The 20,342-nt window shown below is 51.1% G+C and overlaps 1 protein-coding gene across 1 annotated transcript in view; it reads left to right on the top strand.

Annotated features, from left to right (window-relative positions):
- Window positions 1–2,641: 2,641 nt before the first annotated feature.
- Window positions 2,642–20,342, top strand: part of XXYLT1 (xyloside xylosyltransferase 1) — a 155,371-nt gene continuing 137,670 nt past the window's right edge. The window contains exon 1 of the mRNA XM_004745296.3: window positions 2,642–3,266. Coding sequence (XP_004745353.1) covers window positions 2,766–3,266 — 501 coding nt within the window. The 5' untranslated portion in view covers window positions 2,642–2,765. The remainder of the gene's footprint in view (window positions 3,267–20,342) is intronic.

The raw sequence follows: 20,342 nt of genomic DNA, 5'->3' as shown, positions 1-20,342 counted from the left end.
TAGGGCCTGATTCTCTGTGTTTTTACCTAGCTCCCCAGGTGCTTCCAAGGCCAACCAAAATCTGGGAACCTCTGTCTTGGAGAGAAACATTCATCACAACAGGAGAGAATTGAGAATGCTCTTAGGGCGCAGAAAGATTTTAGTTATTGCCAGAGTGCCTTCCAGAAAAGTACCCACCCTTCATCTGCTGTAGAGGAAAGTGTTTCTTTCTCTGTATCCTTGACAGTATTGGGTACTAGTCAATATGAAAAAAGTCCGATCATCTACCCAATATTACAGATGGAGAAACCAATTACCTCTAATATCTGGTCAGAAGTCTTGACCAAAGTGAAAACTGACACACTTTCCTTATTCTATTTTCTCCTGCTAGAATATAAGCTCTATGAGGGCAGAGATTTTTGTTTTCTTTCACTGGTGTAATCCTCAGGCACTACGTGCGTGATACTCGGGTCACTTGTTACCTGTTGAATAAATGGCCACCTTCAACTCCTGTTTTAGTTTCCAGCCAGCAATATATTTCAGGAAGTTCCAACATTTTTCTTTATGGTCAAAGAATTGGGAATAAAAAATTAACATGAAGTTAAGGCTAGTCTTAAGTATTTTCCTTTCTATGTAAAATTTAAATTATCTTGTCACTCCTCTTTTATCCATAAATACCAGGAGTAGTGATCTTGTAAAGGTCTGAAAAGTAAAATAATTGAATAAGTTCTAGAATAACTGGCATAAGGAAAAACCACATTATTGATGTGAAGGTGAGGGCCACAACTCCAGATTTTTTACTAGTGAACAATTAGAATATAATATAGCTGTAGCACACTGCTGTGGGGATAATACGAAACATATAATAAAGTCTTAACGGAGATTTGTAGTTTGGTTATTTGTTATTACCCTAGAAAAGCTATGGTCGCCATATTTGGGTACTTGTTGGCTATTTTGCCCTTTTGTAGAGTTTGGTGTTTCTAGCATATTTTGTATTGTTTGCTAAGTGTTAGGCACAGTTCTGCTTTTTATGTATTGTCTTATAATCCTATAAGGCACAGATACTAGTATTAACCCTGTTTTCCAAATGGATCTTATTGAAGCTCAGATTAAGGATCCTGTCTGAAGTCTAATAATTAGTCATGTTAGATTAACTTGGAGAACTTGCTCTTGTAACCAATATCTGCTGAAGGTTGTGGTAACATACACACAACCCACGGCTTGAATTATTGCTTTCAGTGTGAGTCTTGGCTAAAAGCTTATGCATTGGCAGAAATAAGATTTGGGTTGAGATCTGGCTCTATTACTAGCCAGCTAAATTCGCGCAATATATGCTCTAAACCTCAATTTCCTCAATTGTAAAGTGCAAATAATACCTCTGCTTCTTAGGGTTGTGAGGATTAAATAAAGTAAGAGCCCATCAGTTGAGTGAGTTAATTTAGCTACTGGGTTACCTTCCTACCCCCACAGGTAATTAGTATGTATTGATCTTTTCACTCAGCCCACTTTAGAGTTCCAATTTTTTTTTTTTTTTCAGAAAACTGTTACTCCAATTGAAAAAAAACAAGAGTTAAAAATGAGATGCATTGTGGGGCGCCTGGGTGTTTAAGTCGGTTGAGTGGCTGCCTTTGACTCAGGTCATGATCCCAGGGTCCTGGAATCGAGCCGGGTATCGGGCTCCCTGCTCGGTGGGGAGCCTGCTTCTACCTCTCCTTCGGCCTGCCATTCTACTTGTACTCTTTCTCTGTCAAATCTTAAAAAAAAAAAAAAAAAAAAAAAAAGATGCGTTGTAGTTCGGGGTACCACTTTCACCAATAAGAGCATGGCACAGTAAACGGCTGAGTGATAATTCGTATGTGCATTTGCCCATGCATTTTCACCTCCGTGACCTTCAAGAATGCAGATCATTTGTACAAGTTTAAATGCTGTAGTATTATCATCAGTCCTTAGAAGACTGAAGTTAATGAGTTTTTATGTAGTTGTCAAGTGTCCCAGCTGTCTAAGGTCAAAGCCGAGTGACCTTGAACAAGTTACCTCAGTGTGCCTCAGTTAAAATTTTGAAAAACGACTTGGCACGTCTTGAGATTCTCTTAAGGTATTATAGAAGTCTCCAGCGTTACTTCCTGGGACTTTGGAAACTATCTTCAAGTCGTGGGCAGCGGGGTCCCCCTGCTGGCCACATCCTTTACATGGCTTCAGGTGCCAGTGGGTTGGGCAGGCCATTTGCACCTTAGGTGGCATTTCTCATTTACCGTGAATGAGGAAGGAGCGTGTTTAAACTCCCTAGCCCCAGCTAGTCTCCCAGGTGTGAAAGGAGTCGGCGGGGAGAGGACTTCAAGCCTCCAAACATTTCGGGGAGAAAGGTTCAGAAAGAAAATTTTTCCCTTTTTGTGCGTCCAGTTTAGTGTTTTTGCTAACGAACGTCCTGCGTTGGGGCGCCTCTATACCTTTCAAGGCACAGCTTCGATTTATAGCGTCTGGGTCTGGGCATTTAGGACGCCCAATTTCAATAGACCTTCCTTGCAGCCCCGCTGGCTTTCTCGAAGTCTCAGTCCTCACCCACCGCCCGATCCTTCCCGTCTTGAATCCCGCTAAATTTAGGACCCAGCGGCTGCCAAGCAGCCCTGGCCCTGCCTCTCCGCGCATCAGCACCCGCGGATTGGCTCCGGGCGGCGAGGCCCCGCCCCCGCCATGGCCGCTGCCCGCCGCTTGGGTCCCTAAGTGGCTGCCAGGGTGCTGGTGTCCGCTGCCGTTCCCCCGCTGCTCTGTCTCCGGGCGGGTGGTGCATGGGTCGGCGAGGCGGGCCCTCATGTTCTCGGGCCATGGCGCGCCTGGCCGCTGTGCGCTCCCACTACTGCGCGCTGCTGCTGGCCGCAGCGCTGGCCGTCTGTGCTTTCTACTACCTCGGCTCGGGCCGGGAGACCTTCTCCAGCGCCACCAAGAGGCTGAAGGAGGCCCGCGCCGGGGCCCTCGCCGTGCCCTCGCCGCCCGCGCCGGAGCTGGCGCGGGGCTCCGTGGCGCCGGCCCTGGGGGCCAAGGCCAAGAGCCTGGAGGGCGGCGGGCCGGGGCCGGTGGACTATCACCTGCTGATGATGTTCACCAAGGCGGAACACAACGCTGCGCTGCAGGCCAAGGCCCGCGTCGCGCTCCGCTCCCTGCTGCGCCTCGCTAAGTTCGAGGCGCACGAGGTGCTTAACCTGCACTTCGTGAGCGAGGAGGCCAGCCGTGAGGTGGCCAAGGCTCTGCTGCGGGAACTGTTGCCGCCAGCCGCCGGCTTCAAGTGCAAGGTGAGCGGGGCTGAGGCCGGGGGCTCCTGGCGGATGGCCCACCCTATACATTCATCTGTCCCCCCCACCCCCCATTGCCCCAGCTTTGCCTGAAACGTGGAAACGTGTTTCTCGGTGTGCTGGAGGCAGCCTTCGGGAGGCGTGCCCAGGAGCCAGAAGCACTCAGCCGGTGCGGGAGTGCTGCGGGGCGTGGACTCACTACCCTGACCCGTGCCCCACCCGTTAAGTCCCTCTTCTCCCGAGATTTGGCTCGCCCCCTCTCTGCTGGCGTTGCAGGATTCTGCACTGCCTTCGCAGTCTGCACTTTTTATTCTCAATCTTTGACTTTTGCGGTTGGAACGGGTCGTTTGAAGGCAGTAGTCATCTGATGCGAAGTCTGTGTCCAGGGTCTTAGTGAGGTCGCGTGAATTGAAGTTGCAGTGATATTTCTCGTATTAAAGTCAGAACTGCCTAAGCCGAAACCCAGACATTGTGAACCACCTCATCCCCTCTCTGTACCTTCTTCTTACCTAGTCTCCAGGGTCACGAACCTATTTAGAGAAGCCACCAGTCACTCTGAGGGAGGAAGCAGAAGCTCTAAGAGGTACAGATACGATCTGGGGCGAGCACAGCAGAGCTAGCCACCTTGTCCCAGGATGGAGCAACATGCTTCGTTGGCAACTCTGCTCCCACTTCTCTCCCTCATCTCCCATGATCTCCCAGCTCTGCTTGTCAGAGATTAGCTTCCTGGCTTAGTGTTAATTGCTTCAGTCAAGTTGCTAGCCTCATTTTGACCTCATAGTTGCACAGAGGGCATCCAAGGTCTGATTTTTGGATAAGACTAGGAGGTGATCTTAAAGGATGGAGACTGATAGTGGGGGAAGGGGTAGTGAGGTAAGAGTAATGTTCCATGTGTTTGTGTCCAGTGATTGATGGGGGATCTGCTGCCCAGATCCTGCAAGGTTCAGGGGTCTCTGGCAGCTCAAGTCCCAACTTCCAGGAAGGCTGCGTTGTGGGCCTGGCCCTTCTCTCCAGCCTTGCTTTTCATCCTCCTGTGTGCACCTTAGATCTTGAGTGTGTTGACTGTGCCTTTTAAAGATGAATTCTCGCCCAGGATGTCCTTCCTTTCCTCCTGAGTCCTTGGCCACTCTTTACTTAGCTTTCACCGTCCCGGGAATGTCCCTAGACTTGGGGACCGTCTGTGCCCAGCCTTCCACAGCTTTCCATTCCTGCTTCTCCTCATAGCCCACAAAGTCTGTCTCTTGTCCAGAACAAGTAAACCTGTCTGGAGCACCCACCATAGTCAGGGAAGGGCTCCCGGGCCTGGACTTCATGCTGTAGGAGACCCAGAATCCAGGTTCTTGACCCACTCTCTGACCTGGGGTTTTTCAGCCTGGGACCCATCACATTTACCTAATTGGAATCTCAAGGTGAGACCTGGCAGCCTGTCCCAGGTGATCCCTAGTACTCTAATGCTTGGCCGAGGGAGAAAACTAAGGGCACTTGATCAAAGGGCCAGTCTGGGCAGAGTTGGGATTTGACAGGGTCTCCAAACACCACCCTGAAGACCAGCATTGTCATTTTATCACTTTATGGAGTCAGAGGTAGCAACTTGGGCCAGATCTCTACCCAGCCCTTTCTCTCCAGCTCAACACAGCTTCTTGTGTACTCAGGGCTGTCTAGCTGCCAGGCCTTTGCTGTGTCGTGCTGCCGTTGGGACCCTCTTTCTCTTTCCATCTCCAGGTCTTGGTCATCTGTCTTTGCCATCGCCTCTTTGGAGCCTTTCAGGGATACCCCATCAGAAGACAAGTCTTCCTCTTCCTCCTCCTCCCTGGTGCACACTTGTGCTATGAACGTGTCAGGTCTTATCTTCAGTCCCATGATGCCTTGCACAGAGTCCGCACCAGAAATACTGGCCTTGGGGCCAGGTTCCCAGCATCATGGTGCCTGTGTTTCCTGCTCTCTCCCTTTGCCATGCTCTCTTTGAACAACCATAGGTCACTAGGCCCTGGAAACAGCTGTGGGGGACATGAATTGAGGCATGGCTGATGAGGGTCTGGAGGCTTTGTAGTTAGATGGCTGTGGTCAGAGAACAGTTTGTTGGTTTCAGCCTAAAATCTTTCTTGTTAGTTTCGAGGTCAGATTTTTGTGAATCTGTTTTCTGTCTGTGATAAACGGTGCTCTTTTTTTCCTTAAATATATGGTCCTGGAAGGTTGGCTTCATGTTACTGGTCATTTGATTCTCTCTCAGGTTTGGAATATTCCTGAAAGGAATGCTTTTTCTGGCATCACTTCACACATGCTTCTCCCTCTGCGTGGGAGATAATGAACCCCTAAATTCTACTCCTGAAACCAATACTATACTATATGTTAGCTAACTTGAATTTAAAAATAAATTTAGGGGCGCCTGGGTGGCTCAGTGGGTTAAAGCCTCTGCCTTTGGCTCAGGTCATGATCCCAGGGTCCTGGGATTGAGCCCCACATCGGGCTCTCTGCTCAGCGGGGAGTCTGCTTCCTCCTCTCCCTCTGCCTGCTTCTCTGCCTACTTGTGATCTCTGTCTGTCAAATAAATAAATAAAATCTTTAAAAAAAAATAAATTTAAATTACCTTACCCCGACCCCCATCCTTAGCTCTCTCTCAGGTCTCAGTGTAAATGTCATTTCCTTGGCAAACCTTTCCTGAGTGCCCATTATACACTCTCTTAGCACCAAGCCCTTTTCCTTAGTAATATTTATCACTGTTGTAATTATACAGTGAATGAATTATTTGTCTACCTTTCAAGACAAGGTAGACAGAAGGCGTGGACCCTGACTCCTCTTAAATGTTGTATCCCCAGCACCCAACATCATGCCTTGCATATGGAAGCGCATTTCATATGAAGGATTAATCTTTAAGTGTTAGTCAGGAAGAAGGAAATTGTAGACATTCCCACCCTGGTTGCATCAGGGCTGGGAGGGGTCTTCAAGACCATATAGTACGATGGGTGAAGAGATTTGCCCAAGGCCACTTGGGGAGTTACTGACCTGCCTAGGACCAGACCCATGTCCTAGGTCAGTGTTTTCCCCTTTCTACCATGTTTCTTCTTTGTTTCTCTTCTGAGGTATTATTTAAGTTCAAGTTAGTTAACATATAGTATAGTATTGGTTTCAGGAGTAGAATTTAGGGTTTCATTATTTACATATAACACTCAGTGTTCATTCCATCAAGTGCCCTCCTTAATGGCCATCATACAAAGACCCCATCCCTCCCACCTCCCCTCCAGTAACCCTCTGTTTTCTATGTTGCGTCTTCTATGATTTGCCTCCCCCTCTGTTTTTATCTTATTTTATTGTTCTTTCCCTTCCTCTATGTTCATCGGCTTTGTTTCTTAAATTCCACATGAGTGAAATCATCACAGACCATGTTTCATCTTTAAGGAACACTTCTGTCTTGTAAGATAAGGCAATAGCACAGTCTAGTCAGGAGAAGAGTTGTCTTGACATGTGTGAGGACACCTTGGGGAGAGGAAGGCAGCTCCCTGCCCACCCACCTGTCTGGAGACCGCCTGCTCCCTCAGCATGGGCTCCTAGGAGGTCGCCACCATGTCTGTAAGCTGCAGACCAGAGCTCTGGTGAGCCGGCGTGGAAATTGTGCCCACATCCATATTAGTGTCCTCAGATTATATTTTGGTTCATTAAATATTAGCCAAGGAACCATTCACTTAACCAGAAAAATCTTGTGTCCATTATTATTGTCTCCTAACAGTGTGGAAGTCTATTATGTCTTCAATTATTTAATAAGCATCCAAATCTGCTGTGTTCCAAGCACCAGGTTAGGAGCTACTAGCCTGTATAAATAGGTCTGTGGACTGACGGCATCAGAATCAGCGCATGGGGCGCCTGAGTGGCTCAGTTGTTAAGCGTCTGCCTTTGGCTCAGGTTATGATCCCAGCGTCCTGGGATCCAGCCCCACATATGGCTCCCTGCTCCAGGGGAAGCCTCCTTCTTCTCCCTCTCCCACTCCCCCTGCTGGTGTTCCCTCTCTCACTGTGTCTCTCTCTCTCTATCAAATAAATAAAGAAAAATCTTAAAAAAAAAAACAAAAAAAAGAATCACATGGGCATGCTTATTAAAAATTCAGAATCCTGGGCTCTGCCCGAGCCTTTGGGTCAGAAGCTGCTGGGTGGGCTCTGGGAATCTGAATTTGGATGGAGCTGCAGAGGCTGGTGTGGGAGTTCACTTTTCTAAGGGGATACAGGAGCACCTGGGGCTCTCCTCCCGACCTTTAAGACCCAGTTCGACCCATTTCAGCCCTCCTCTCTGTGCCGCCTTCCCTGAGAGCACAGTGCCTGGCTCACGGTAGGCATTCAGAAAACATTTGGCTGGACTGCTCTCTGTTCTCCAAGTGCTCCTGGTTCGGCTGGCCTGGGCAAGGCTGCTGCATTCGTTCATCTTGCATATATGCTGCTTTTATGATATGCCTTCCACTCAGAACATCCTGACCCCTGGCTCACTTTCATCCCGGATTAGTCCTGTGGTGTGTGGCTTCAGTTTCCTGGTCCCACCTTTCCTCCCCAGGCTGTGGAAGGAGCTGTCCCTTCTCATGGGGTTTTGCTCAGTCTGCGTCTGAGCCATCTATTGCCTCATTCTGTTTGTCAAGAGGAACCCTACCCTTGTAACAGTTATATCCAGACGTGTCTTTTTCATCAGCCTTCCTTGCTCTATCAGGTTTGATAGAATATGCTGTGGAAATCCCAAATTGTGGTGGTTTATGCAAGATTGAGATTTATTTCTCATGGAAATGGGAGGTCAGAGGTGGGCATTCCTGGTGGTCTGGGGCTTCCTGAAGTCGTGAGTGTCCTAGGCTCCTTGCAGCTGCTTGTGTCACTATCCCTAGGGAGTGACTGACCCTTGTCCTCATGGGCCAGTCTGGCTGCTACAGCTTTAGCCATCACGTCTGTGTTTTGGTGGCAGGATGGAGGAAGAAGCAAAAAAGACTACTCCATTAAAAATAGGGGTTCAGTTAATTGGGAAGTGAAGGAGAGCAGGTTTGGGGTAGATGATCGGCCATCCCTGCCTCACCCCTGAAGAGCCCTCCCAGGCCTGACCAAGCACCTGATGTATATGGGACCCTGATTCACAGCTACGGGGAACACTGACGTGGGTCGGGCACAGCCATCCAGGAACCCACACTGCTGAGTGTCACCTACCCGCTCATCTTGTCTTGCTGCAAAATGCAGTGGGTTGGGCATGAGAAGGCCCTGAGGGGGTGAGACAGCTCTGAATTGCAACCCCAGTTGGCCATTTACTAGCTGGGTTACCATGGGTCAGCCACCTCACTGCTCTGGGCCTCCGAGGCCTTGTCTGTAAACGAGGGTCAAACCCCTCCCCCTACCGCCTCAATGACTAATGGAGAGATGATTACCTGCGGCCCTTCTGCAGCCCGTCCAGCCCAGTGCTGCTGCCACAGCACGGCCCCCGCTCTGCTGACCTGTGGGGAAAAATCTGCATAGCGAGCAGGCCCCGGAGCACCCGGCATCCCTTAGCACTGACACGCCTTGTGGTCCACTCCTTTCCCCTATTTGGGATGGGCAGCCCCCCCACCCCTTGGCCCTTCCCTGGCGCAGAGGCCCCGTGGGGCTCCCCCGCCTCACCGTACTCCGTACTGCTTCTTCATGGTGTTTCTCTAATGCTCCTTGTTGCGTGATCACTCAGATGTTAGCCACTCCGAAAGGCCTTCCCTGAACCCCTTGTCTAAAGTGGCCTCCACCCGGGCCCTCATCTTCTTTCCCATCACCCTGTTTGTAACACATTCTCGTTTGTTTGTTCCTTCATTCGTTCAGCAGAGGAGCGCTTACCCTGTGCCATGAACAGTGGGAACAGAACCGAGTTTCTGCTCTCGTGGAGCACGAGTATGTGTGTGGAAGAGGAGAGAGACTTCAAACAGATAAACAAGTACAGATAGGGCAAATCAGACTGTGAGAAGTTTAGAGCAGGTAAGGCAGGGTAAGGATGTAAGAAGCGTATGGTTCGGGGAGGGGGAAGTTGGCTGGCCACGGTGGTCAGGGAAGGTCCCAATGATGAATTGACACTTGAACAGAGACGGAGGGGAGTGAGAGTATGCACTTTCTGCCCTCTAGGAGGGAGAGAGCTCTAGCCAGAGCTGCATGTGGGAAGGCTGCAGGTGGGAGGTGCTCTGCATGTTTGAGGAAATAACCATCCTTTTAATTATTTGCAGTCTTCTCTCCCTACTAGAATATAATCTCCGTGAGGGCAGGACATCACTTCCCTTCTTCATCTCCCAAGGTCCACAGGAACCCCTTAAACGCCATTCCTATTTCTGACCTAAGTTGGAAGCGATAGACTCGGGACAGGCAGCCTGTCTGGAACACAAGAATCAGACAGACTTCTGGAAGGACAGGCAGTCTTGGACAGCCACTGGCTTCCCTGCAGGGGTAGGCAGGCTCTCCACAGGTAATTCCATCCAGAAGAGGGAGGAGGAAAGGAGAGGAGAGGAAGGGAGGGGGGAGGAGAGCAGGGCAAAGAGGAGAGGATGAAGGGCCAAGTAGAAGCAGAGGAGGGGCCAGGGCGGGCATGCCTTCCAAACTCACCCATCAGACCAGTTTCTCCTCCTACCTTAAGGGAGGGATTCATGTGCATGGTGCGGAGCAAGAGGCCAGGAAAGCCGATTTAGTGGGAACCCCCCCTCCCCCGTGTAGAAGGCACAAAACAGTGGAAACAGAGGTGCTCCTCTTTCCCCCACCACCATCATATTCTTAGCACAGTTCCTGGCACTTTCAAGGCTCTCAATCAATATTCACAATTGACCGACTGATGGCTGTATTAGCTAAACCCAGGAATCCTCTGAGAGTTCTCAGTGATCGGCAGATCATCTCTTCCGTCAAACCCATTTTCCTCAGAGCATGAGGCAGGGTTGCCCAGTCTCCAGATAACAAGTTAGGACTGAGAAGGAAGCCGTGTGCTTTCCACACATAAAGCAGTTGCTGGATTTTGGGAGGAGCGTGTGCTGAGGACTGGGGTGGCTGAAGGATGGGGAAGCTCTGTGCACCCTTGGGCCCTTCCAGAGTTTCTGCAGGAGCACAACTGAGTGGTTTTGAAGAGATGAGACCTTCAGCTCACCGTGGAGGCTTGGAGGAAGCGTAAAGCCCGCCATGCTGGATGTCGTGCTGATGAAGCTAATGACAAACAGGTGACACTGAAAGGCAGCTTCTCCAGCTGGTCAGAGCGGCAGGCCTCTTGCATATGAATGAGACTTGAATAAGTTATGACCGTCCGGGAAAGAGGCGACCTGAGAAATGCCTCCTCCAATGAGAGGCTCTTTGGAAAGACAGGCTGACATTTTTTACTACAGAATTTAGAGAACAGCGCCACGTCACCAAACCCATTTGCCAGTAGAGTGCTTTTAAATTATAATATGTTCGTGAAACAACTGGAGTAGTTTGTGTACCAATGCGTGTTTCTCAGGAAGAACTTCAATCATTGATCTGAGGGAATGACTTTATATGGTATTACTGTGTCCTGTATGATGCACTCTGGATAATTCCATAGACAGTACCACAGATCATGTGTTAACGTTATAAGGCAAAGCCCGTACCACAGGTCAGGTACCATCCTAAAGCTGAGTCACACTGACACATGGGTGGTTGGCCTCAGGGTACAGATACAGTGTTCTAGCTGAACACCAGGAATTCCTCACAATTTTCTGTTTTCCCATAGATCATTTAGAAAAAGGCGATCACATTTTTCTTTTTTGCAATTAAAAAAACTGAGGTAGAATTTACATGCCATAAAATGCAACCCCTTTGAAAGAAACAGTTCAGTGGTTTTTTAATATCGCAAGATTGTTCAGCCATGACCACTAGTTCCAAAACGTTTTCATCATCCCTAAAGAAACCTCATAGCCATTAGCGGTCACTCCCCATTCTGCTCTGTCCCCAGAGCTGGCAATCTCAAACTGCTTTCTAGCTCCATAAATTTGCCTGTTCTGAACATTTCATACAAATGGACTCCTTCAATACGTGACCTTTTGTATCTGGCTTTCTTTGCTTGGCACGGGTAATACTCCATCCTTTTTAATGACTGGATGATATTCTGTTGTATGGACATGCCACATTTATCCATTATTTGGTGGACATTTGGGTGGTTTCTCCTTTTTTGGCTGTTGTGAATAATTCTGTTGTGAATATTGGTTCATGAGTTTCTGTGTGGTTATATGTGTTCACATCTCTTGGGTATATATACCCAGGCATGGAATGGCTTGGTCACATGTTACCCTTTTAGGCAATGCTAGACCGTTTTCCAAAGTGGCTGTGGCAATCTGTCTTCTCATCAGCAGCGTATGAAAGTTCCAGAGTCTCCACATCTCAGCCCACACTTGCTGTGGTCTTTTTGATCATAGTTGTTCTCGTGGGTGTGAAGGAGCATCTCATTGATCTGGTTTTGATTTGCATTTCCTCAATGACTAATGGAGAGATGATTACCTATTGATAAGGACAACTGCATATGTGTATTTGCTGTTTTTCTATGTGTTTGCCAAAATGCATTTTACAAGAAAACCCAGGTGCCTGGACACTCCCTGCCCCACCAGAAAGACATTAGATAGCATCTCTGGAAAGGCTTGTCTTCTGAAGAACACAGTTTAGAAATTTCAGATGTATACAGTAATGTTATTTCTAAAATCAACGAGGCCATGTTACTCGTATGAAGACTTGATTAGGAGAATAATAGTAACATTTGTTCAGCACTCTAGATTGTATAAAAGGGCTTTTATAAACATCTCATTTGAACGTCATGGTGACAGGTGAAGGAGACCCCATGGCTGACAGATCAGGTGACTTACTTGAGTTCCCAAACTAAGTCATGGGGCTGGGCTGTGTCGTGCTTTAGGGAGGAGGGGACACCCTCCAGAGTGGGAGCCAGTGAGGGCTGGGCTGTAGCCCACCTCGCACCCCTGCCTGATGGCCCCATATATTTAATTACACCAGTCTGAACAAAGCCTGTGCTTGCTCCAAGGGTGGCATCTGTCTCCCTCGCTTTCCCAGAACACTGCAGAATCACCAAGCTTAGGACCTGTAAGGACATTCTGAACCTATGGGTGCAGTGTCCTTCCCAGTGAGCTGATGGACCTGGGTGGAGGGGGGGCAGTGATTAGTGCCCTACAGTGCTGGGGTCAGAATCAGTCCAGGCCCTTCTGTTTGGGCGTCAGTGTTAGCAGCAAACTTTACTCCCCCTTGGGAGAGTGGATTGAGAGCCAGCTCACCCTACCCACCCCTGCAGAGACGGTCAGGTGCTGGGCCTGTGTTGAGCCACCCCAGCTGGGCCTCGCTACATTGTGTCCCCACGGATCTTTCTGGCTGGGGAGGGGATGCCAAAGCCCTGCTGGTTGTTGGGGGCTAGCCTGGTGCCCGAGCCGGACCAGGGGGTCAATACTGGAGGGAACCGATGTGGTATGTCCACAGCTCAAGGTTTGTGCTGGAGGGTGCCCGAGGGCTAGGATCAGTGCTCCGGTCTCCACGCCAGGAGGTCCGCAGGTGGAGTAGCTGTAGGAGTGCAGCCCACAGTGGGCCACCAGGCTCTCCTGCCTGGCACTGCCTTGTCCCCTGAGACCCGCTCTCCTGCTCCCTGTGCGGGGTTCCCTCCAGGGGACCGAGGAGCCGTGTGCGGCGCTCCGTGCGGCCACTAGAAGGCGCTGCCGCCCCGCGTTTGCTCCGCTGGAGTCTGGTGCCAGAGCCCGCCCCGCTCTGCCACCACCGGAGTCCGCAGCTCAAGCCCAGCTGTTTTTGTTCTTTCTCCACGAGGGGCACCCCGCCCCTCTCCCCGGGTTTTAGAGAGGAAGATTGAAATGAAAGCGAGTCTGCGTGGAGATTGTGGGCGGTCATTTCCTTCCTCCGCCCGGTGTAAACTGGCTTTGATGAGGTCCTTTGAATAAAGGTGGATGAAACAGAAGCTGGATGGTTGCATCCGGATGGAGAAGACATCAGGGCTTCCTGGCCGTCGTCTGAGGGACCCGTGGGGGTGGGCGAGGGGGAGTGTCTGCGCATCCCACAGCCCAAGCCTCTGGCTTGCTCTTGTTCCTGCCAAAGGGCCCCCAGCGGGGCCCTGCCAACAGCCTCCCTGCTTCGCGGGGTGCATCCACCCAGCATGTGTGGGTCCTCCAGGAGAAGCGAGGCGGCCTGCCTCTTAAATAGGGGCCTCTGTGGCTAGAGCTGTGTGAAGGCAGAGTCGCCCCTGACGCCCACCAGGTGCTCCTGCAGAGACAGAGCCACAGGTCCCCTGGCATGAGGTGGGAAGCTGGGGCAGTGGCTGAGAGGCAAGCTTGGTGGGTAGAGGTGCAGTGCCCCCCTCCTGGTGGGCAGTCACTGTGGCCGTGTTGCTTGACGCCAGGTGCGGGGCTTCTTACTGTTGGCAGTATAGTGCACTCAACCCTGTTGTAGGTGTCTGTTTGGACACAAAGCCAGATGTTCACTTAATGTGCTTTAATTAAAGCCATTTGTTTTATTTCTTGGGGTGATTACTTTTAAGCAGTTCCAAGAAAGTGATCCTTCTGCTGGTGGGACCGAGTGTCAGGGAGGCCTGCTCTGGAAGGGCCAGCCTGGGAGCACACTTTTACTCTCTGGCCTCCTTCCTCTTCTCCCTGGAGCTCACTACCCCTTCTACCCACGCCGAATCTGTACTGTGCCAGCCAGGGCAGGAGCACAGGGCTTGGAGCCCCAGGCCTGGGCTCAAGTGCTGTCCGGGGCCTTTGGGAGCAGTGGGGCCCTGGGTATACTCCCTGGACCTCTTTCCCCTCCCCCGCGATCTCACGGTGGCTAGGAGATAAAATGGGGCAGCTTGGGGCCTGACCTGCAACAGCTGATGGGCTGATAAATGGCGTCTTTTCCTCCTGGTACCTGAGGAGGTGTGTTGGGAGGGGGGGACTCGCTGCTCATCATCTGAGAAAGCACAGTGCTTACTGATTCAGTTGGATGGCAGGGGAGCTGGCTTGCAGAACTGTGTTCTGCCCAGGTTGGCTTCATGATGTGTTCGTCTTTTGGGGCTGCTCTGACAAACTGCCACAGACCGGTTGGCTTGTGAACAACAGGTATTTCTCCCAGCTGTGGAGGCTGGAGGTCCAAGACTAGGGTGCCAGCAAAGGCTCTTTCCTGGGTTGTGGACTGCCACTTTCCTGCTGTGCACTCACTTGGGGTCTTCTAGAAGGGCTCTAATCCCATTCATGAGGGCTCCACCCTCGTGACCTAGTCACTTCCTGTAGACCTCACCTCCAAATACCCTCACATTGGGCATTAGGATTTCAGCATCTGGATTTGGGTGGGGTGGCGGGGGTGGGGAGGAGATAAACATTTAGACTGTAACACAGAGAGTCCTCTTGTTCTTTTGAGTGTTCCTGAGTTCCCCAGACTACAATGTTCTCTCCTCTGAGCCTCCCCTCCAACTCCCCAACCCCTCTGGCCTCATTCGGTACTCAGCTATACCCATGCTTTCTCTTTTCTGCAAGGAGGATGAAGCCCCAGTCTTCATCTCTCCCTTCCCCAGTGTGGCGAGCACATGTCTGCTTTGGTCAGAGGCTCAGCAAACGCCTGCTTGATTTGGCCTGCTTTTTGGAGTGTGTGCTGTTGTTTCCATTAGAATGGTGAAGCTGGGGTCTGTGCTGTGTGGGCAACATGGATGATCCTGCTGCGCCTTCTGGGAAGTGGAGCCCTCTCTCTGAAACGTCCTTTCTAGAAGGTGCAATTCTAGAAATTTTTAGAAGATTCCAATTCAAACTTGTTGATAATAAACTGAGCATTTTTTAGGTTTGTCTCTTCTTAGTGGTGTTCGATTTGTTTTCTTGGTCTGATCGCACACAGTCATTATTCATAAAGTTTCTCAGAATTCTGTCAGGTATAAACTGTAAATGATTTTTAAAAGCCAGGCTACTGGGGAGACCCACATATCCCTAGGGCGTGCTCATATCCCTCGTTCCCACCCATCCCTCTTTGCAGGGTCCTGGGCCTTACCCACTGTGGCTTGTACATCATTGAGTGTTGTGAGGGGCCTTGCTCTTGCCAGATCATCATGGCCGTCCTGGATGCAGGTTCTGGGAAACCTGCCCCCGATGGTCAGGTTCCTTGAGTCCTGGTCAGAGTGGGAGTCTGAGGGGCTTCATGGGCTTTGGCAGACGCACAAGTGGATTAGTCATTGTTTGAAAAGCCTGCACAAGGTGAGGCGTAATGCAGGCTCTGCTCAGGGTGTCCCAGGCCACTTGCTGTGGGGCGGGGGGCAGGAAGACCCAGGGCAGGGGATTCTAGGTGTCCCTGAGCCCAGCTTTGTGAGGGTGGTGGTTCTGTCTGCCGCAGTCGGGGAGCTTTGGAGAGGTGCATGCATTGTAAATTGGTAGGGTGGGACCCTCCCAATCTTTTAGAGTGGAGAACTGAGGCAGCTGGGGCAACAGACTGGCCTTGCCTCCTGTACCTGGAGGGAGAGTCGTGACCAGAAGGAGAGGGTGCCATCTGGCTGAGTGAGTGCTTGGCTCTCTGGCTGGTTGGCAGCAGTCAGATAGAGCCTGGGCAGTCAGGACTCCAGAAGAGTTGGAGGGAGCCCCAGAGCCCATGCTGGCTGGGCTGTGTCAGGGAGGGGCTGCTTCTCCCAGCACTCTGCCTTACTGCACTGCTTGGACTTTGGGTATGCTGCCTGCCATTTATGCCCCTGGGACTTTGCTCATGACTTCCTATCCTGGAGCACCCATCCCTCCCTTCTGGGCTTCACATTTTACTCTTCAAGATTACGTTCCAGATGCCGACTGTGGGGGAAAGGAAGAAGCCATCCCTGACAGCATCCCTACCCATCTCTGGGTTTGCCCTTCTCCTCTGAGCTCTGGCTGTACTGAAACTGGGCCCTCTGCCAGCTCCCGGAAGGCCAGGCTGTGTCGTCTTCCATTCTGTGTTTCCAGGATATAGTATAGCCCAGGGCCCTGGGTAGAATAAGACTGCACCAGTTTGTTGAGCTGGAGAAGGTGTTTGCCGGCTCAAGCCAGCATAAGTGGGCCGTACAGTGTATTTGCCCCCTTGGGATGCTTCTCCTGGGGCCTTTGGGAAGTGAGCAGGCCTCCAGGCATCCATGTTCCTCTCCCGTCATCCTGTCAGTATGCTCTGACAGATGAGGGATGTGGCTGGCCAACACAGTGAGTCCTTGGCCACTGATGGAGGTCTCTTGATTTAAAGAAGACTTCCTTGTGCCTCTGCCCTGGGCTTGGAGTGTGGAGTCACACAAGCCCTCTCAGACGCTTATATTGACCTTGCTGTTGGTGATAGTAGCTATTGCTACCATGTAAGTGACAGGCACCATGCTACATTGTACCCTCACTCTCTGAATCCTCAGAGCCACCAGCCCTGTGAGGGCGCATGTATTCTCCCCTGGGAAGAGGCTTCATGGATGAGGCCCCTGAGCCCAGACTCCATTTAGTAGCTTGCTCTAAAAGTGGCTGAGCAGTCTTCCAACTCCTAAGCACTCTGCCTTCATGCCTGTGAGATCTGGCTCATTCTAGCCTCTCCACGCGGGGAGTGCTCTGTGAGTGCTGGGACCATAAAGGGCATGGTACCCCTGGGCCTGCTGCTCACTGGAGCCTCACACGCATATTCTCTTCTCCTTGTCAGCAGCTCAAGGGCCGGATAGGTGGCCTGTGAAGAGTGAGGGAACCTCAAAGCCTGTGTGGGGCAGATCCCACTCCTCCTCCAGGTTGTGCCCCATAGAACCAGCTGAGAGCCTCTATTAGTGTGTGGGTGTCTCAGGACCCTGCTGTTTGGAATCCCGCCTCCTGGGTTTGGTGGCGAGACAGAGGAGGTCAGCCTCAGAGAGAAATGGAAAGGTTGTGTAGTCCTGACCCTTCCTCTTACCTGTGAGGAGATGGCAGTCCAGAGAGGCCAAGCGACTTGCTCAAGGCCCCTCTGCTAGGCTGGCAGATGAAGGGTCTGGGAGCCAGGTCTTCCGCCTCTCTGCCATCTCCCTGCCTGCTTTCCCTTTGCCGGGGTTTCTGCAGTGGGTTCTGGATTGTGCTGGTTTCTGTGTGCTTGTTTGAATTCGTTTTTTGTTCTACTCCTCCCCGACGTGGGACTGCTTTGCACTTGCCTGTGTTTTGTTTACCCTGAATGGCTGTGCTTCATGCCCAGTGGAAGGGAGCCACAGTGGAGCCCCCCCACCTCCCCGCCATTGAGGGGGGCTGGCCTCATCCGGGTGCAGGCCCCAGGGCCCAGGGCCCAGGGCGGGGGCAGGAGGAATTCCACTGCTGTCTCCTGCCTGGGTCTCGCCCCATCGGCTGCCCTCTGGCAGTGTTGATCAAGAGGATCTTTGGGTGTCGGAGAGTGGGCGCTCTGTCATGTGAGCTGAGCTACCCCTCCCAATGCATACACACACAGTAGGTCCTCAGGATACTGCATTTTCTGCTGCTTTGCGGTCCAGCTTACTTTTAAGGGGCCGCTCTCTCTGAAGACCTGTTGCCCTTATGGGTTTTCTGATGGCTCTGCGATCCCCAGCTCTGTGTGCAGAGCTGGTGAAGCTGCCAGATGTGGGGGGGCCCTCAAGGGTACAGTCTGTGTCTGACTGTCCCCCGCCCTGCAGCCTAGTGTGGGGCTGGCATGTGTCTCCTGAGGGAGTATGGTGCTGACTCCTGGTGGGTCTGGGTCAGGCTGCAGCTCTGCCTAATCCTGCCTGGAGTCAGTGGGTAGTTGTTGGCCTTCTCTGAACTCCTTCCCAATCTGCTGAAGAGACAGGAGTATCACCCACCTCGAAACCTTGTCATGGGGATGAAATTAAACGGATTAATGTTTCTAAAAGTCCTGTTTGTGCCCAGCACATGCTAGATGTCTGCTCTGGACCTTGGCCATGGCTGCCCTGTTCCCCATAAATACTGTCCAGATCTAGCAGCCAGACCCTTCCCGGTTCCCCCGTGCCGTCTCAGCGGCCTGCCCTGCTGGTCTGCACCCGCTTCTCCGGTGTCATGGCCAGATCCTGCTACAGGCAGCCATGCTCGGGTTGTCTGTATGGATGCTCAGGCTTGTCTTATAAAAGGGCGAGTTTGGCTCAGAGATCCCCTGGCCTCCGTAGTTTATTAGATCCTGTGTACATGCCAGGTGAGAGCGAGGTGGTGACTGAGCCCGGTGGGGTTAGGCCCTGTCGTCCTCAGTTTCCTCCTAGTGGAAAAGGAACAAAATTCCAGCTCAAGAGAGTGAGTCCTGGAGAGGAGGGAATGACTTGGAAATAACCGCATTCGGAAAGCAGATCTGTGCCCTCTGGTCGTTCTTTTGGCTGCTGACTGCCTGCTTTAAGGTAAATGTAACCTGTGGTCAGAGGAGTGGAGTTTAACCCAGATAAGCTCAGAGTAACCTTTGGTCCTGGGTCCTTGGGGAGGGTGTCAGGGCCCTGGTGAACTGACTTGCCTCAGTCAGCCACTGCGGACGTCTTTGTCATAGCCGGCATCTCAGGTCCGTGATGGCCCACTCGGGGTCTGGCTGTGCCTGCAGAGGGCATGCTGATGGCCGGGGCCGGTGACTGCCCTCTGGGAACAGAGCCACAGAGTGCCCAGCCTCAGGGTCCTCAGGGTCCCCTGGTCACCGTGCAGTCTCCCACGGAATCTGCACGATGTGAGCTGATGGCAGGCGCCACTGGGACTTGGCTGACATCATCATTTCTAAGTGTCCCAGTTTAAAACTTAACTTAGCTGGAGACTCCCTTCCTCAGTGCAGAGCAAACAGCTGAAGAGTTAATTGAGGTTAGTGAGTGTATTTGCTGAGGACATTCAGATGTTTATGGAGGTTGATTCCATTCGCTTGTCTGTTCCTCAGACTCACGGAGTGGCTTTTGCTTTGATCAGAAACGGGCACAACTTGCGATGTATGAATCTGGCTTGCTCTGGGGGCTGCTGGCCTGGGAGAGCGAAGGCGACGTGAGAACATTCCTCGTTCCTTAAAGCAGACGTGCAGAAGCCCTGTCTCGGGTAGCTGGCCCTGGGGAATGACATAAGTCCCCGCTGCTTAACCTTTTGGTTTCTGGAGCCACTGACCCCTGAGCCCTTTCCTGTGACATGTGCAGCATCTGGAATGGACTTACAGAAATCTCTGAGGGGTTAGTTCTAGCGTGGAAGTATGGGAGGGGATTCTCACTGCCCCAGGAGAGCCTCCCTTGGGAGCAGGGAGTGGAGCGCTGGAGAGCCTGTCCACACCTGCTTCTGGGAGAGTGGAAAACCGGGCGTCCAAGGCTAAGTAGCGAGTTCCTTGGAGCCTCGCCCACTGCGGACATACATGGGGTGCAGCCAGGGCATTTGGTCATATGTCTTCTGTGAGACCCACCCATGGGGCTGTAGTGTGAGGACGTTTTCCCATCTTTCTGCCTCGATTTGTGCTTATGGCTTGTACGGTGGTGTTGTCGATTATTATCTGATTTCTTTGTAAGCTGTCCTGGGAGTTTCTGATTTTTTCACACTCTACATAAGCCACAGAGAACATCTGTGTGTGTATCAGTGTGTGTGTCTGTTTTCCTTCTTTTTCATCTTTCCCTGAACTCTTCCTTAAGTCTTCACAAGGAACATGTCACAGTTGCAAGTGGTCTGATGCCCATAAATTAGATCTGAAAATCAGGACCCAGCAGTAGCACTCCTTGGGTGTCCACTCTCTTGGCTTTCTATTATACAGAGTTTTTCAGCTAATTTGCATTGCACAACCCAGCTTTGTCTCCTCTTAGTATTCTATTTTTTTTTTTTTTTAGTATTTTATTTCTTTATTTTTAAGGCGTTTATTTATTTATTTGAAAGAGAGAGAGAACATGAGCATGGGGTAGGGACAGAGGGAGAGGGAAAAGCAGATTCCCCACTGAGCAGGGAGCCTACCATGGGGCTCGATCCCAGGGCCTTAGGATCATGCATGACCTGAGCTGAAACCAAGAGTCAGACACTTAACAGACTGAGCCACCAGGGGGGTCCTTTAAACAGTCATTAAAGTATAAAATAAATTATATATATATATATATATATATATATATATATAATTTTGATACTTCTTTTCACTTAATCTATGGTTTTGAGGTATATCCAAGTTGATACATGGGGGTCTTGTTTGCTCACTTTGCTGC

Source organism: Mustela putorius, unplaced genomic scaffold, assembly GCF_011764305.1.
Source record: "Mustela putorius furo isolate JIRA1106 unplaced genomic scaffold, ASM1176430v1.1 tig00003834_pilon_pilon_pilon, whole genome shotgun sequence".
In the NCBI taxonomy this organism is placed as follows: domain Eukaryota; kingdom Metazoa; phylum Chordata; class Mammalia; order Carnivora; family Mustelidae; genus Mustela; species Mustela putorius.
Note: the sequence above shows the minus strand (reverse complement) of the source record. Positions and strands in the feature narration are given on the sequence as shown.